Source organism: Hyla sarda, chromosome 1 (genome assembly GCF_029499605.1).
Source record: "Hyla sarda isolate aHylSar1 chromosome 1, aHylSar1.hap1, whole genome shotgun sequence".
Classification (NCBI taxonomy): Eukaryota; Metazoa; Chordata; class Amphibia; order Anura; family Hylidae; genus Hyla; species Hyla sarda.
This window is the reverse complement of record NC_079189.1, coordinates 7223070-7241795: the sequence shown is the minus strand read 5'-3', so window position 1 is coordinate 7241795 and position 18726 is coordinate 7223070. Positions and strand designations below refer to the sequence as shown.

Below are 18726 nucleotides of genomic sequence, written 5' to 3'. Positions count from 1 at the left end.
TGTCACAGGCGTTTACCTTGATGTGGTCTGACAGCTGCATGGTGCAGTCCTCGGGCTGGTCAGCCAGGTGGATACTGTACAGGTGCTGCAAAAGAAAACAATCCAATTAAGAAGATGCACAGAACGCCATCTACAGCCCTTGGGGGGGGAAATCTGTCATCATGGGGGAAAGCTTGTTCCAAAACAACACTTCACCCAATCAGCTTTATCAGGGACATGACTGCACCTGACAGTGTTAGGGAGTGAACTGCAATAAGGAGACACACTTATCTGGAGAGGCCGGAGCCGCCCTGGGGGGTACCTGGTAATACTTGATGGCCTTGGTGAGGGGCTCCACGTTCACCGTCTCATCCAGCTGATCCTTGTGCAGTAACTCGATGAGGAAGTCCAGGGATCGCTCGTGCACGCTCATCTCTGGGTACAGCATCCCCACCTTCTTATACACCTCCACACTGCATTTATTTAGAGCCCTGAGGAGAAAAGACCAGGTCAATGGCAGTACCCGATGCCGAGACAGCGCCAAACCTACTTACTACACGTATACAATGTATTCAGAAAGTATTCACACCCCTTCACTATATACAAAGAATCCAGAAAGTATTCACACCCCTTCACTATATACAAAGAATCCAGAAAGTATTCACACCCCTTCACTATATACAAAGAATCCAGAAAGTATTCACACCCCTTCACTATATACACTGTATTCAGAAAGTATTCCCACCCCTACACTATATACAATGTATTCAGAAAGTATTCACACCCCTTCACTATATACAATGTATCCAGAAAGTATTCACACCCCTTCACTATATACAATGTATTCAGAAAGTATTCACACCCCTACACTATATACAATGTATTCAGAAAGTATTCACACCCCTTCACTATATACAATGTATTCAGAAAGTATTCACACCCCTTCACTATATACAATGTATTCAGAAAGTATTCACACCCCTACACTATATACAATGTATTCAGAAAGTATTCACACCCCTACACTATATACAATGTATTCAGAAAGTATTCACACCCCTACACTATATACAATGTATCCAGAAAGTATTCACACCCCTACACTATACACAATGTATCCAGAAAGTATTCACACCCCTACACTATATACAATGTATCCAGAAAGTATTCAAACCCCTTTACTATATACAATGTATTCAGAAAGTATTCACACTCCCTCACTATATACAATGTATTCAGAAAGTATTCACACCCCTTCACTATATACAATGTATCCATAAAGTATTCACACCCCTTCACTATATACAATGTATCCATAAAGTATTCACACCCCTTCACTATATACAATGTATCCAGAAAGTATTCACACCCCTTCACTATATACAATGTATCCAGAAAGTATTCACACCCCTTCACTATATACAATGTATTCAGAAAGTATTCACACCCCCTCACTATATACAATGTATCCAGAAAGTATTCACACCCTTTCACTATATACAATGTATCCAGAAAGTATTCAGACCCCGGTCACTATATACAATGTATTCAGAAAGTATTCAGACCCCGGTCACTATATACAATGTATCCAGAAAGTATTCACACCCCTTCACTATATACAATGTATCCAGAAAGTATTCAGACCCCTTCACTATATACAATGTATCCAGAAAGTATTCACACCCCTTCACTATATACAATGTATCCAGAAAGTATTCACACCCCTTCACTATATACAATGTATCCAGAAAGTATTCACACCCCTTCACTATATACAATGTATCCAGAAAGTATTCACACCCCTTCACTATATACAATGTATCCAGAAAGTATTCACACCCCTTCACTATATACAATGTATCCAGAAAGTATTCACACCCCTTCACTATATACAATGTATCCAGAAAGTATTCACACCCCTTCACTATATACAATGTATCCAGAAAGTATTCACACCCCTTCACTACATACAATGTATCCAGAAAGTATTCAGACCCCTTCACTATATACAATGTATCCAGAAAGTATTCAGACCCCTTCACTATATACAACGTATCCAGAAAGTATTCACACCCCTTCACTATATACAATGTATCCAGAAAGTATTCAGACCCCTTCACTATATACAATGTATCCAGAAAGTATTCAGACCCCTTCACTATATACAACGTATCCAGAAAGTATTCAGACCCCTTCACTATATACAATGTATCCAGAAAGTATTCACACCCCTACACTATATACAACGTATCCAGAAAGTATTCACACACCCTTCACTATATACAATGTATTCAGAAAGTATTCACACCCCCTCACTATATACAATGTATCCAGAAAGTATTCAGACCCCTTCACTATATACAATGTATCCAGAAAGTATTCACACCCCTTCACTATATACAATGTATCCAGAAAGTATTCACACCCCTTCACTATATACAATGTATCCAGAAAGTATTCACACCCCTACACTATATACAATGTATCCAGAAAGTATTCAGACCCCTTTACTATATACAATGTATTCAGAAAGTATTCACACCCCTTCACTATATACAATATATCCAGAAAGTATTCACACCCCCTTCACTATATACAATGTATTCAGAAAGTATTCACACCCCCGATCACTATATACAAATCTATCCAGAAAGTATTCACACCCCTTCACTATATACAATGTATTCAGAAAGTATTCACACCCCTTCACTATATACAACTTATCCAGAAAGTATTCAGACCCCTTCACTATATACAATGTATTCAGAAAGTATTCACACCCCTTCACTATATACAACTTATCCAGAAAGTATTCACACCCCTTCACTATATACAATGTATCCAGAAAGTATTCAGACCCCTTCACTATATACAATGTATCCAGAAAGTATTCAGACCCCTTCACTATATACAATGTATTCAGAAAGTATTCACACACCCTTCACTATATACAATGTATTCAGAAAGTATTCACACCCCTACACAATATACAATGTATCCAGAAAGTATTCACACCCCTTCACTATATACAATGTATCCAGAAAGTATTCAGACCCCTTCACTATATACAATGTATTCAGAAAGTATTCACACCCCTTCACTATATACAATGTATCCAGAAAGTATTCACACCCCTTCACTATATACAATGTATTCAGAAAGTATTCACACCCCTTCACTATATACAATGTATCCAGAAAGTATTCAGACCCCTTCACTATATACAATGTATCCAGAAAGTATTCAGACCCCTTCACTATATACAATGTATTCAGAAAGTATTCACACCCCTTCACTATATACAATGTATTCAAAAAGTATTCACACCCCTACACAATATACAATGTATCCAGAAAGTATTCACACCCCTTCACTATATACAATGTATCCAGAAAGTATTCAGACCCCTTCACTATATACAATGTATTCAGAAAGTATTCACTGATGTATGTACACAGCCAAAGGCTATCCAGGCATGCTGGGAGTTGTGGTTTTGCAACAACTGGAGGCATGCTGTTTAGAATACACTGCAGTAAGGAGGCCCAATCTAAAAGCCAAGCCTGCCACCTAGAGGTAGAAGGTGCACCCTACATTAATATATATATATATATATATATATATATATATATATATATATGAAAATTAATACATTTAAATATTATAATATATAAAATCTATTTTATTTATATATATATATATATATATATATATATATATATATATATATATATATATATATTTTATTTTTTTATTTTATTTTATTTAACCAGGTCTGGGGAGCACCCAGAACTGTGTCATGCCTCCTAGCTGACACTAGAAGAAAACAATTACCTAACTTCAGGTTGGTGGGTATATCCTGCCAGGGAGGAGCCGACTTTTTTTTTTTAGTGTCAGCGCCTCCTAGTGGCAAGAGTGTGTCCCCCCCAATGAAGAGCGACCGAGAAATAAATATATATATCTTATTTTTACTTACTGTGTGCATACATGACTGATCCTGAATTACAGGCTGTATTATGCTCCAGAGCTGGTTGTCCCTACTATGTATACACATTACTTATCACTTACTGCTCGTATTTGTGTAGCGTCGCCTGCAGGAGGCTGAGGGAATACACCAGACCAGCGGCAAAGCTCATCTGTTCCCCCACAGCTCCTCTCATGCCGGTCTTCTCTCCATTGGCCTCCGAGAGCTCGAACTTCTCCTGGGCCTGTTTACTGATGAGCTCCGCCTAAGGGAAAACAGGGACACGTCAGTGTGAACACCGCCTCATGCTTCACAATCAAAAATTAACAAAAATACATCAATAAAAAGAAAGAAACTTTTGACACGTCATCCAGTCACGTCAAAAGTTTCGATCAATTAAAGGGCTATTCCAGGCCAAAACCTATTACTAACGATTGATGGGGGTCTCAGCATTGAGACCTTAAAGGGGTATTCCAGGCAAAACCTTTTTTTATATACATCAACTGGCTCCGGAAAGTTAAAGAGATTTGTAAATGACTTCTATTAAACAATCTTAATCCTTCCAATAGTTATTAGCTTCTGAAGTTCAGTTGTTGTTTTCTGTCTAACTGCTCTCTGATGACTCACGTCCCGGGAGCTGTGCAGTTCCTATGGCGATATTCTCCCATCATGCACAGCTCCCGGGATGTGACATCATCATTGAGCAGTTAGACAGAAAACTTCAGAAGCTAATAACTATTGGAAGGATTAAGATTTTTTAATAGAAGTAATTTACAAATCTGTTTAACTTTCCGGAGCCAGTTGATATATATATAAATTTTTTTTTTGCCTGGAATACCCCTTTAAGGTCTCAATGCTGAGACCCCCATCAATCGTTAGTAATAGCCGGTGAGACCCCAACCCATCCAAACGTTTGACATTATTTTTAATGACCGTAAATAAATCCATATATAATTTACCGTATTTTTCGCCGTATAAGACGCGCTTTTTCTTCCCCAAAACTGCGGGGGAAAAAATTGGTGCGTCTTATACGGCGAATACACACACCTATCGCCGCTGTCCCTGCGGCCGGGACCCGTGGCTAATACAGGACATCACCGATCGCGGTGATGCCCTGTATTAACCCTTCAGACGCGGCGATCAAAGGTGACCGCCGCGTCTGAACTGAAAGTGACACTAACCCGGCTGCTCGGGACCGTCGCGGTGAAATCGCGGCATCCCGAACAGCTTACAGGACACCGGGAGGGACCTTACCTGCCTCTTCGGTGTCTGCTCCGTGCCGGGATCCCCTTCATGCCGGCGCTCTCCTTCAACGTCATCACGTCGTCCCATCATCCAACAGGAGCGGCGTGATGACGGCGACGGAGAGCGTGGATCACGGGGAAGAAGACGTCCGGAGCGACGGGGACGCGGCGAGAGTGATGGAGGGCGACATCCAGGGCAGCGGTGACTGGTCCGGAGCGGCGGGGGGACACGTGAGTATTACCTCCTATCCAGTGGTCTTCAACCTGCGGACCTCCAGATGTTGCAAAACTACAACTCCCAGCATGCCCGGACAGCCAACGGCTGTCCGGGCATGCTGGGAGTTGTAGTTTTGCAACATCTGGAGGTCCGCAGGTTGAAGACCACTGTTGGGTTCGGAATCTTTTTTTTTTTTCTAGGTTTCGCACCTTCAAAATTGGGTGCGTCTTATATGCCGCTGCGTCCTATAGGGCGAAAAATACGGTAGTCCTACTCAACAAGCCGGTTCCTGGAATGACAACCAATATGTGTCGGCTGCCACCCAGCTTTCCGGTATACAGACATACATCCCCTCTGCCTCTGGGTCTCGGACCTTGCAGATGAGTCTGGGGATGAGCAGCAGCACCAGGATGCAGTCGTGGTCTCCTCCGTGGCGCAGGAAGCTGTCAGGCATGAAGGAGGTGAGGAGCGACACGTGGCGGTTGGCTTGGTTCACCTCCATCTTGCGCAGCTCCATCTCGATGGCCTGAGAGAAGAAGAAGATTATATATATTATTATTACAGCTGTTATCTTATATACCCAACAGATGCCGGGTGCCCTCTTTATACCCCCTCCTACCTTGGCATGGGCCTTAGTCTCAGCAAACTTAATCTTGAAGTCGAACATTTCGGGCGACGGCTGCTGCTCCTTCTCCACGGTGGCCTCCTGCTGGTTGTGCAGCTCCCGATTCACTTCCTGCAATACATAAACCTGTGTAAGTGCCGGTGTGCGCCCCCTTGAGGCCTGACCTACATATGGGACAGTCATTTAATCACCTGGAGGTGGGCAGTCAGGTCCCGGTACTTCTTTATAGTCTGCTGGTAATCCGCCACGGTCTCCTGCGCGGCCTCCACCCGCTTCTCTGCCTCCCGCACCCGGGCGATGGCCATGTCCAGCTGCTCCCGTAACTCCAATTCTGTCTCCCGAGCGTTCTCCTGCAGCTCATCATTCATCTCATTGATGGCTTCCTGGGGGGATAAAGGAAGGAGGGGGAAATATAAAAAAACAGAGCTCTACACTGACCCACCAGGGATTATATAACCAGGACAGAGCTCTACACTGACCCACCAGGGATTATATAACCAGGAAAGAGCTCTACACTGACCCACCAGGGATTATATAACGAGGACAGAGCTCTACACTGACCCACCAGGGATTATATAACCAGGACAGAGCTCTACACTGACCCACCAGGGAATATATAACCAGGACAGAGCTCTACACTGACCCACCAGGGATTATATAACCAGGACAGAGCTCTCCACTGACCCACCAGGGATTATATAACCAGGAGAGAGCTCTACACTGACCCACCAGGGATTATATAACCAGGACAGAGCTCTACACTGACCCACCAGGGATTATATAACCAGGACAGAGCTCTACACTGACCCACCAGGGATTATATAACCAGGACAGAGCTCTACACTGACCCACCAGGGATCATATAACCAGGACAGAGTTCTACACTGACCTACCAGGGACTATATAGACAGGACAGAGCTCTACACTGACCCACCAGGGATTATATAACCAGGACAGAGCTCTATACTGACCCACCAGGGAATATATAACCAGTAAAGAGCTCTACAATGACCCACCAGGGAATATATAACCAGGACAGAGCTCTACACTGACCCACCAGGGATTATATAACCAGGACAGAGCTCTATACTGACCCACCAGGGAATATATAACCAGGAAAGAGCTCTACAATGACCCACCAGGGAATATATAACCAGGACAGAGCTCTACACTGACCCGCCAGGGATTATATAACCAGGACAGAGCTCTACACTGACCCGCCAGGGATTATATAACCAGGACAGAGCTCTACACTGACCCACCAGGGAATATATAACCAGGACAGAGCTCTACACTGACCCACCAGGGATTATATAACCAGGACAGAGCTCTACACTGACCCACCAGGGATTATATAACCAGGACAGAGCTCTACACTGACCCACCAGGGATTATATAACCAGGACAGAGCTCTACACTGACCCACCAGGGATTATATAACCAGGACAGAGCTCTATACTGACCCACCAGGGAATATATAACCAGGACAGAGCTCTACAATGACCCACCAGGGAATATATAACCAGGACAGAGCTCTACACTGACCCACCAGGGATTATATAACCAGGACAGAGCTCTATACTGACCCACCAGGGAATATATAACCAGGAAAGAGCTCTACAATGACCCACCAGGGAATATATAACCAGGACAGAGCTCTACACTGACCCACCAGGGAATATATAACCAGGACAGAGCTCTACACTGACCCACCAGGGAATATATAACCAGGACAGAGCTCTACACTGACCCACCAGGGAATATATAACCAGGACAGAGCGCTACACTGACCCACCAGGGATTATATAACCAGGACAGAGATCTACACTGACCCACCAGGAATGATATAACCAGGACAGAGCTCTACATTGACCCACCAGGGAATATATAACCAGGACAGAGATCTACACTGACCCACCAGGGAATATATAACCAGGACAGAGCTCTCCACTGACCTACCAGGGATTATATAACCAGGACAGAGATCTCCACTGACCTACCAGGGATTATATAACCAGGACAGAGCTCTCCACTGACCCACCAGGGATTATATAACCAGGACAGAGCTCTACACTGACCCACCAGGGAATATATAACCAGGACAGAGCTCTACACTGACCCACCAGGGATTATATAACAAGGACAGAGCTCTACACTGGCCCACCAGGGAATATATAACCAGGACAGAGCTCTACACTGACCCACAAGGGATTATATAACCAGGATAGAGCTCTACACTGACCCACCAGGGATTATATAACCAGGACAGAGCTCTACACTGACCCACCAGGGAATATATAACCAGGACAGAGCTCTACACTGACCCACCAGGGATTATATAACAAGGACAGAGCTCTACACTGGCCCACCAGGGAATATATAACCAGGACAGAGCTCTACACTGACCCACAAGGGATTATATAACCAGGATAGAGCTCTACACTGACCCACCAGGGATTATATAACCAGGACAGAGCTCTACACTGACCCACCAGGGATTATATAACAAGGACAGAGCTCTACACTGACCCACCAGGGATTATATGACCAGGACAGAGCTCGACACTGACCCACCAGGGAATATATAACCAGGACAGAGCTCTACACTGACCCACCAGGGATTATATAACCAGGACAGAGCTCTACACTGACCCACCAGGGATTATATAACCAGGACAGAGCTCTACACTGACCCACCAGGGATTATATAACCAGGACAGAGCTCTACACTGACCCACCAGGGATTATATAACCAGGACAGAGCTCTACACTGACCCACCAGGGATTATGTAACCAGGACAGAGCTCTACACTGACCCACCAGGAATGATAGAACCAGGACAGAGCTCTACACTGACCCACCAGGAATGATATAACCAGGACAGAGCTCTACATTGACCCACCAGGGAATATATAACCAGGACAGAGCTCTACACTGACCCACCAGGGAATATATAACCAGGACAGAGCTCTATACTGACCCACCAGGAATGATATAACCAGGACAGAGCTCTACATTGACCCACCAGGGAATATATAACCAGGACAGAGCTCTACACTGACCCACCAGGGAATATATAACCAGGACAGAGCTCTATACTGACCCACCAGGGATTATGTAACCAGGACAGAGCTCTACACTGACCCACCAGGAATGATAGAACCAGGACAGAGCTCTACATTGACCCACCAGGGAATGTATAACCAGGACAGAGCTCTACACTGACCCACCAGGGAATATATAACCAGGACAGAGCTCTATACTGACCCACCAGGGAAATATAAAAAAACAGAGGTCTACACTGACCCACCAAGGATTATATAACCAGGACAGAGGTCTACACTGACCCACCAAGGATTATATAACCAGGACAGAGCTCTACACTGACCCACCAGGGAATATATAACCAGAATAAAGCTTTAAATTGACCCAACAGGGAACATATATACAACATAGAGCTCTACACTGACCAGCCAAAGAATATAAAGCCAGGACAGAGCTCTACACTAACCCGCCAGGGAATATATAACCAGGACAGAGCTCTACACTGACCCACCAGGGATTAAATAACCAGGACAGAGCTCTAAACTGACCCACCAGGGATTATATATAACCAGAATAGAGTTCTACACTGACCCACCAGGGAATATATAACCAGGACAGAGCTCTACATTGACCCGCCAGGGACTATATACACAGGACAGAGCTCTACCCTGACCCACCAGGGATTATATATAACCAGAATAGAGTTCCACACTGACCCACCAGGGATAAAATAGTTCTATACTGGCCCGCCAGGGATTATATAACCAGGACAGAGCTCTACAGTTGTCCACCAGGGATTATATAACCAGGACAGAGCTCTACAGTTGTCCACCAGGGATTATATAACCAGGACAGAGCTCTACAGTTGTTCACCAGGATAGTAGTTTGGTTGCAGAACTCTACACTCCTCCATCATGCAGGACACGTATTGTGTGAGTACTTCATACCAGGTCGGTGACAGTCTCTCGCAGTTCTCGGACTTTCTCCTCCAGGTCCAGGTTCCTTTCGGTCAGCGTTTCCACCATTTCTTCAGCTCCCAGAGCAGCATCCACCTAAACAACACGTGACCACTGGTAATCAGTATTTGGTCAGTGACTAGCTCCAGGACTATTTCAGCAGACACCATGTAATCAGTATTTGGTCAGTGACTTGTTCCAGGACTATTACACCAGACACCATGTAATCAGTATTTGGTCAGTGACTATTTCCAGGACTATTACAGCAGACACCATGTAATCAGTATTTGGTCAGTGACTAGTTCTACGACTATTACAGCAGACACCGTGTAATCAGTATTTGGTCAGTGACTAGTTCCAGGACTATTACAGCAGACACCATGTAATCAGTATTTGGTCAGTGACTAGTTCCAGGACTATTACAGCAGACACCATGTAATCAGTATTTGGTCAGTGACTAGTTCCAGGACTATTACAGCAGACACCATGTAATCAGTATTTGGTCAGTGACTAGTTCCAGGACTATTACAGCAGACACCATGTAATCAGTATTTGGTCAGTGACTAGTTCCAGGACTATTACAGCAGACAACATGCAATCAGTATTTGGTCAGTGACTAGTTTCAGGACTATTATAGCAGACACCATGTAATCAGTATTTGGTCAGTGACTAGTTCCAGAACTATTACAGCAGATACCATGTAATCAGTATTTGGTCAGTGACTAGTTCCAGGACTATTACAGCAGACACCATGTAATCAGTATTTGGTCAGTGACTAGTTCCAGGACTATTACAGCAGACACCATGTAATCAGTATTTGGTCAGTGACTAGTTCCAGGACTATTACAGCAGACACCATGTAATCAGTATTTGGTCAGTGACTATTTCCAGGACTATTACTGCAGTCACCATGTAATCAGTATTTGGTCAGTGACTATTTCCAGGACTATTACTGCAGACGCCATGTAATCATGTAATCAGTATTTGGTCAGTGACTATTTCCAGGACTATTACCTGTTCCTTCAGTTCATCAATGGTCTTCTCCATGTGTGACGCCTCCTCCTGCAGCTTCTCCTTCTGCTGTCTCAGACTGTCCTGCTCTGCGTTCTTTTTCTCCAGCTGTTTCTGCACCCGGACGTGTTCCTGCTTCTCTGAGGCCGACAGATCCCTCATCCTAAAAGAGGGGCAAGGATCAGGATCTCTGCCTGATGGATGACAGAATGTATAGGGCCACAGGGGCCACTTACCTGACCAGAGCTTCCTTCAGCCTGGCATTCTGTTCTTCCAGCTGCTTCACCTGGTAACTGGATGCCGCTCCATCAGACCCTACAGATATAGGAGACAGAACATTATATATATATATATATATATATATATATATATATATATACACTGTATAGAGAATCAGACCCTACAGATATAGGAGACAGAACATATATATATATATATATATATATATATATATACACTGTATAGAGAATCAGACCCTACAGATATGGGAGACAGAACATATATATATATATATATACACACACACACACACAGTAAAGAGAATCAGACCCTACAGATATAGGAGACAGAACATATATATATACACTGTATAGAGAATCAGACCCTACAGATATAGGAGACAGAACATATATATATATATATATATATATATATACACTGTATAGAGAATCAGACCCTACAGATATGGGAGACAGAACATATATATATATATATATACACACACACACACAGTAAAGAGAATCAGACCCTACAGATATAGGAGACAGAACATATATATATACACTGTATAGAGAATCAGACCCTACAGATATAGGAGACAGAACATATATATATATATATATATATATATATATATATATATATACACACACTGTATAGAGAATCAAACTCCAGGGCCAAGAGACAACAAACCAGCAAATCTATAAAATGACCAGACAGTAACTAAGAGAGTCCATGGTATGAAAACCCTGATCCTGTCCACCATATCCCGATATACACTCCACCGCCAGTACATTACTCCACCATATCCCGCTATACACTCCACCATATCCCGACATACACTCCACCCCCGATACATTACTCCACCATATCCCGACATACACTCCACCCCCGATACATTACTCCACCATATCCCGATATACACTCCACCACCAGTACATTACTCCACCATATCCCGATATACACTCCACCCCCGATACATTACTCCACCATGTCCCGATATACACTCCACCCCCGATACATTACTCCACCATGTCCCGATATAATCTCCACCCCCGGTACATTACTCCACCATGTCCCGATATAATCTCCACCCCCGGTACATTACTCCACCATGTCCCGATATACACTCCACACCCGATACATTACTCCACCATATCCCGATATACACTCCACCCCCGATACATTATTCCACCATGTCCCGATATACACTCCACCCCCGGTACATTACTCCACCATATCCCGATATACACTCCACCCCCGATACATTACTCCACCATGTCCCGATATAATCTCCACCCCCGGTACATTACTCCACCATGTCCCGATATACACTCCACCTCCGGTACATTACTCCACCATATCCCGATATACACTCCACCCCCGGTACATTACTCCACCATATCCCGATATACACTCCACCCCCCGGTACATTACTCCACCATGTCCTGATATAATCTCCACCCCCGGTATATTACTCCACCATGTCCCGATATACACTCCACCCCCAGTACTTTACTCAACCATGTCCTGATATCCACTCCACCCCTGGTACATTACTCCACCATATCCCGATATACACTCCACCCATGGTACATTACTCCACCATGTCCTGATATACACTCCACCCCCACCCCCAGTACTTTACTCAACCATGTCCCGATATCCACTCCACCCGTGGTACATTACTCCACCATATCCCGATATACACTCCACCCATGGTACATTACTCCACCATGTCCTGATATACACTCCACCCCCACCCCCAGTACTTTACTCAACCATGTCCCGATATCCACTCCACCCCTGGTACATTACTCCACCATGTCCTGATATACACTCCAACCCTGGTACATTACTCCACCATATCCCGATATCATCTCCACCCCCCATACATTACTCCACCATATCCCGATATACACTCCACCATGTCCCGATATACACTCCACCCCCGGTACATTACTCCACCATGTCCCGATATAATCTCCACCCCCGGTAAATTACTCCACCATGTCCCGATATAATCTCCACCCCCGGTACATTACTTCACCATGTCTCAATTTACCTTTCTCTTCTATCTCATGTTTGAGAATCTCCAGGTCCATAGTCAGCTCCTCCACCTTCTCCTTCATGGTCTCCACTTCCTGCTGTAAGGATTCGGCTCGCTCCTCAGCCATCTCCTTATCCAGCGTAGCCATCTCTATGGCATCGGCCGTGTCCGCCATCTCCTCCATGTAGCGCTCTTGGGCCTCCAGAGCTTCCTTGGCCTCCTGTATGGAGAAGACATGATGGTTTAATGTGCTGCCCTGTCCTGTACGTGGTGTCTCTCCTGCGCGGGTCACCCACCTTCTTGGCCTCCTTGAGCTGGCGCTGGAGGTCGGCCTGCTGCTCCTGGATCTTGCTCTTCCATTCCTGCAGCTGCTCCAGTTGAAGCTTGGACTTCTCCAGCTCCTTCAGCTTGGTCTTGTCCTCGGCTCTCTTCATCTTCAGAGTCTCTAGTTTCTCCTCCAGATCTTTCACCTGGGCCCTCAGACTTTCCTCTTCCTGCAGAGATAGCAGGTTAGGAAGTCAAGAACCCGTGTACTGACTGACCAATCAGAAAGAAAGCAATCACTGTCCTTACCTTGGAGGGCCCCGGGGCCGGCAATGGGGCCACTGGAGAAGTCAATGAGGGTGAAGGGATGATAGGAGCCGCTAGAGGGGTCTGTGCCGGAGTGCTGGGCTCGCTGCTGCTGATCTCCCCACATGATGCTGATGCTGATCCTGAGGCCCCGGCTGTACCACTGGATGCCGCAGAGCTGGACGGGCGAGTGGGCTGTAAGCAGGACGGACATTATTAAATGGAAAGGACAATACATCACTGAGAAAACCTTCACATCAGCAGGTAAGTGTATGCTGCTGTAGTGATACTTACCATCATATTGGGGGTCCTATAGACATCACTGAGGACCCCACACCCTATAATACCGCAGTCATATCTACCATCATACCGGGGTCCTACAGACATCACTGAGGACCCCTCATCCTATAATACCGCAGTCATATCTACCATCATACTGGGGTCCTACAGACATCACTGAGGACCCCACATCCTATAATACCGCAGTCATATCTACCATCATACTGGGGTCCTACAGACATCACTGAGGACCCCACACCCTATAATACCGCAGTCATATCTACCATCATACTGGGGTCCTACAGACATCACTGAGGACCCCACACCCTATAATACCGCAATCATATCTACCATCATACTGGGGTCCTATAGACATCACTGAGGACCCCACACCCTATAATACCGCAGTCATATCTACCATCATACTGGGGTCCTACAGACATCACTGAGGACCCCTCACCCTATAATACCGCAGTCATATCTACCATCATACTGGGGTCCTACAGACATCACTGAGGACCCCTCATCCTATAATACCGCAGTCATATCTACCATCATACCGGGGTCCTACAGACATCACTGAGGACCCCTCACCCTATAATACCGCAGTCATATCTACCATCATACCGGGGTCCTACAGACATTACTGAGGACCCCACATCCTATAATACCGCAGTCATAGCTATCATCATACTGGGGTCCTACAGACATCACTGAGGACCCCACACCCTATAATACCGCAGTCATATCTACCATCATACTGGGGTCCTACAGACATCACTGAGGACCCCACACCCTATAATACCGCAGTCATATCTACCATCATACTGGGGTCCTACAGACATCACTGAGGACCCCACATCCTATAATACCGCAGTCATATCTACCATCATACTGGAGTCCTACAGACATCACTGAGGACCCCTCACCCTATAATACCGCAGTCATATCTACCATCATCCTGGGGTCCTACAGACATCACTGAGGACCCCACATCCTATAATACCGCAGTCATATCTACCATCATACTGGAGTCCTACAGACATCACTGAGGACCCCTCACCCTATAATACCGCAATCATATCTACCATCATACTGGGGTCCTACAGACATCACTGAGGACCCCTCACCCTATAATACCGCAGTCATATCTACCATCATACTGGGGTCCTACAGACATCACTGAGGACCCCACACCCTATAATACCGCAGTCATATCTACCATCATACTGGGGTCCTACAGACATCACTGAGGACCCCACATCCTATAATACCGCAGTCATATCTACCATCATACTGGGGTCCTAAAGACATCACTGAGGACCCCACACCCTATAATACCGCAGTCATATCTACCATCATACTGGAGTCCTACAGACATCACTGAGGACCCCACACCCTATAATACCGCAGTCATATCTACCATCATACTGGGGTCCTATAGACATCACTGAGGACCCCACACCCTATAATACCGCAGTCATATCTACCATCATACCGGGGTCCTACAAACATCACTGAGGACCCCACATCCTATAATACCGCAGTCATATCTACCATCATATTGGGGGTCCTATAGACATCACTGAGGACCCCTCACCCTATAATACCGCAGTCATATCTACCATCATACCGGGGTCCTACAGACATCACTGAGGACCCCACATCCTATAATACCGCAGTCATATCTACCATCATACTGGGGTCCTACAGACATCACTGAGGACCCCACATCCTATAATACCGCAGTCATATCTACCATCATACTGGGGTCCTACAGACATCACTGAGGACCCCACACCCTATAATACCGCAGTCATATCTACCATCATACTGGGGTCCTACAGACATCACTGAGGACCCCACATCCTATAATACCGCAGTCATATCTATCATCATACTGGGGTCCTACAGACATCACTGAGGACCCCTCACCCTATAATACCGCAGTCATATCTACCATCATACTGGGGTCCTACAGACATCACTGAAGACCCCACACCCTATAATACCGCAGTCATATCTACCATCATACTGGGGGTCCTACAGACATCACTGAGGACCCCTCAGGCTTAGTTAAAGGGGTACTCCGTTGTAAATTATTTTATTAAATTTTTTTTTTTTAAATCAACTGGTGCCAGAAATTTAAACAAATTTGTAAATTACTTTTATTAAAAAATCTTAATCCTTCCAGTACTTATTAGCTGCTGAATACTACAGAGGGAATTCTTTTCTTTTTGGACTAGAGCTCTCTGCTGACATCACGAGCACAGTGCTCTCTATTGACATCTCTGTCCATTTTAGGAACTGTCCAGAGCAGAATATGTTTTCTATGGGGATTTTCTCCTACTCTGGACAGTTCCTAAAATGGACAGAGGTGTCAGCAGAGAGCACTGTGCTCGTGATGTCAGCAGAGAGCTCTGTGTTCCAAAAAGAAAATAATTTCCTCTGTAGTATTCAGCAGCTAATAAGTACTGGAAGGATTACGATTTTTTAATAGAAGTCATTTACAAATCTGTTTAACTTTTTGGCACCAGTTGATTAAAAAAATAAATAAATAAATAAATAAATAAAAAACGTTTTCCACCGGAGTACCCCTTTAAGAGAGCACTCACAGATGTAGCAGAGCTGTGTATCATACAGTCCAGGTCAGTCCACACCAGTGTTTCCCAACCAGGGTGCCTGCAGCTGTTGCAAAACTACAACTCCCAGCATGCCCGGACAGCCTTCGGCTGTCCGGGCATGCTGTGAGTTGTAGTTTTGAAACAGCTGGAGACACCCTGGTTGGGAAACACTGGTCCACACGCACAGTGACGCAAATTATAATAGGATGAGATAGGAAAAAATAATCACAAGGTACAAACAAGTATAAACAGGGGTCTTCCTACTCCGTGCATGAGGAGGAGCCCAGGTCATAGCGCCCCCTATGTACTGTATGACCCCCAATGGTCAGATGGGAGCGCACAGAGCCCGATCCAGCATTAGTACAAAGCATTACCCAATGCATCCCCCCCCCCCGCCCCAAGTTCCAGGGTCCACAAAGGACGTCACATTCACCCACACACTGAAACGCTGCGGCGCTGATTGTGGCGCTCACCTTGGTGCGGCGGGTGGTGATCTGTGGAGAAGCGGCAGGAAGTGACAGACAGGAGAAGCGTCAGCAGCGGAGGAGAGAAGACACCAACAGGGTTTAGTGATATCCGGGAGACGCATCCAAACACCTCTACATATAACACCGCGAGAACCTATTTACTCCAGTCACCTCCAGAGCTCAAATCACTATTCTACAACCGAGGGGGACTGGATAATATGACATCATGTAAGAGCAGCAGAGTGAGTGCAGCTCTGGAGGTGACTGGAGGATAAGATGTGATGTAAAGGAGAATAGTGAGTGCAGCTCTGGAGGTGACTGGAGGATAAGATGTGATGTAAGAGGAGAATAGTGAGTGCAGCTCTGGAGGTGACTGGAGGATAAGATGTGATGTAAAGGAGAATACTGAGTGCAGCTCTGGAGGTGACTGGAGGATAAGATGTGATGTAAAGGAGAATACTGAGTGCAGCTCTGGAGGTGACTGGAGGATAAGATGTGATGTAAGAGCAGAATACTGAGTGCAGCTCTGGATGTGACTGGATAATATGACATCATGTATGAGCAGAAGAGTGAGTGCAGCTCTGGAGGATAAGACATGATGTAACAGCTGAATAGTGAGTGCAGCTCTGGAGGTGACTGGAGGATAAGATGTGATTTAAGAGCAGAATAGTGAGTGCAGCTCTGGAGGTGACTGAAGGATTAGGCATGATTTAACAGCAGAATAGTGAGTGCAGCTCTGGAGGTGACTAGTGTATAAGATGTGATGTAAGAGAAAAATAGCGAGTGCAGCTCTGGAGGTGACTGGAGGATAAGACAGCAGAAAAGTAATTGCAGCTCTGCAGGATGAGACGTGATGTAACAGCAGAATAGTGAGTGCAGCTCTGGAGGATAAGACGTGATGTGACAGTAGAATAGTGAGTGCAGCTCTGAAGGATAAGACATGATGTAACAGCAGAATAGTGAGTGCAGCTTTGGAGCATAAGACATGATGTGACAGCAGAATAGTGAGTGCAGCTAAATAGGATAAGACATGATGTGACAGCAGAATAGTGAGTGCAGCTCTGGATAAGAAATAATGTAACAGCAGAATAATAAGTGCAGCTCTGGAGGATAAGACATCATGTAACAGCAGAATACTGAGTGCAGCTCTGGAGGATAACACGTGATGTGACAGCGGAATAGTGAGTGCAGCTCTGGAGGATAAGATGTGATGTGAAAGAGGAATAGTGAGTGCAGCTCTGAAGGATAAGACATGATGTGACAGTAGAATAGTGAGTGCAGCTCTAGAGGATAAGACTCGATGTGACAGAAAAATAGTGAGTGCAGCTCTGGAGGATAAAACATGATGTGACAGCAGAATAGTGAGTGCAGCTCTGGAGGATAAGATGTGATGTGACAGCAGAATAGTGAGTGCAGCTCTGGAGGATAAGACGTGATGTGACAGCAGAATAGTGAGTGCAGCTCTGGAGGATAAGACAT

At 45.1% G+C, this 18726-nt stretch overlaps 1 protein-coding gene across 8 annotated transcripts in view; it reads right to left on the bottom strand.

The window, feature by feature from the left end:
* The window catches only part of DCTN1 (dynactin subunit 1), a 246862-nt gene that overhangs the window by 123988 nt on the left and 104148 nt on the right, over positions 1–18726 (bottom strand). For 6 of the 8 annotated variants that reach the window (XR_008848719.1, XM_056545878.1, XM_056546015.1 and 3 more), the window contains exons 7-19: positions 17254–17274; positions 13881–14072; positions 13604–13801; positions 13323–13527; positions 11275–11353; positions 11042–11201; positions 10019–10123; positions 6218–6409; positions 6021–6137; positions 5775–5927; positions 4045–4205; positions 302–470; positions 17–85 (exon numbers count right to left, since the gene is read on the bottom strand). Coding sequence is in view for 7 of the 8 variants with exons in the window: in XM_056545878.1 (XP_056401853.1) it covers positions 17–85; positions 302–470; positions 4045–4205; positions 5775–5927; positions 6021–6137; positions 6218–6409; positions 10019–10123; positions 11042–11201; positions 11275–11353; positions 13323–13527; positions 13604–13801; positions 13881–14072; positions 17254–17274 (1821 nt within the window). In the remaining variant the exon portion in view is untranslated. The remainder of the gene's footprint in view (positions 1–16; positions 86–301; positions 471–4044; positions 4206–5774; positions 5928–6020; positions 6138–6217; positions 6410–10018; positions 10124–11041; positions 11202–11274; positions 11354–13322; positions 13528–13603; positions 13802–13880; positions 14073–17253; positions 17275–18726) is intronic. The other 2 variants (XM_056545796.1, XM_056545956.1) reach the window with 1 other exon arrangement.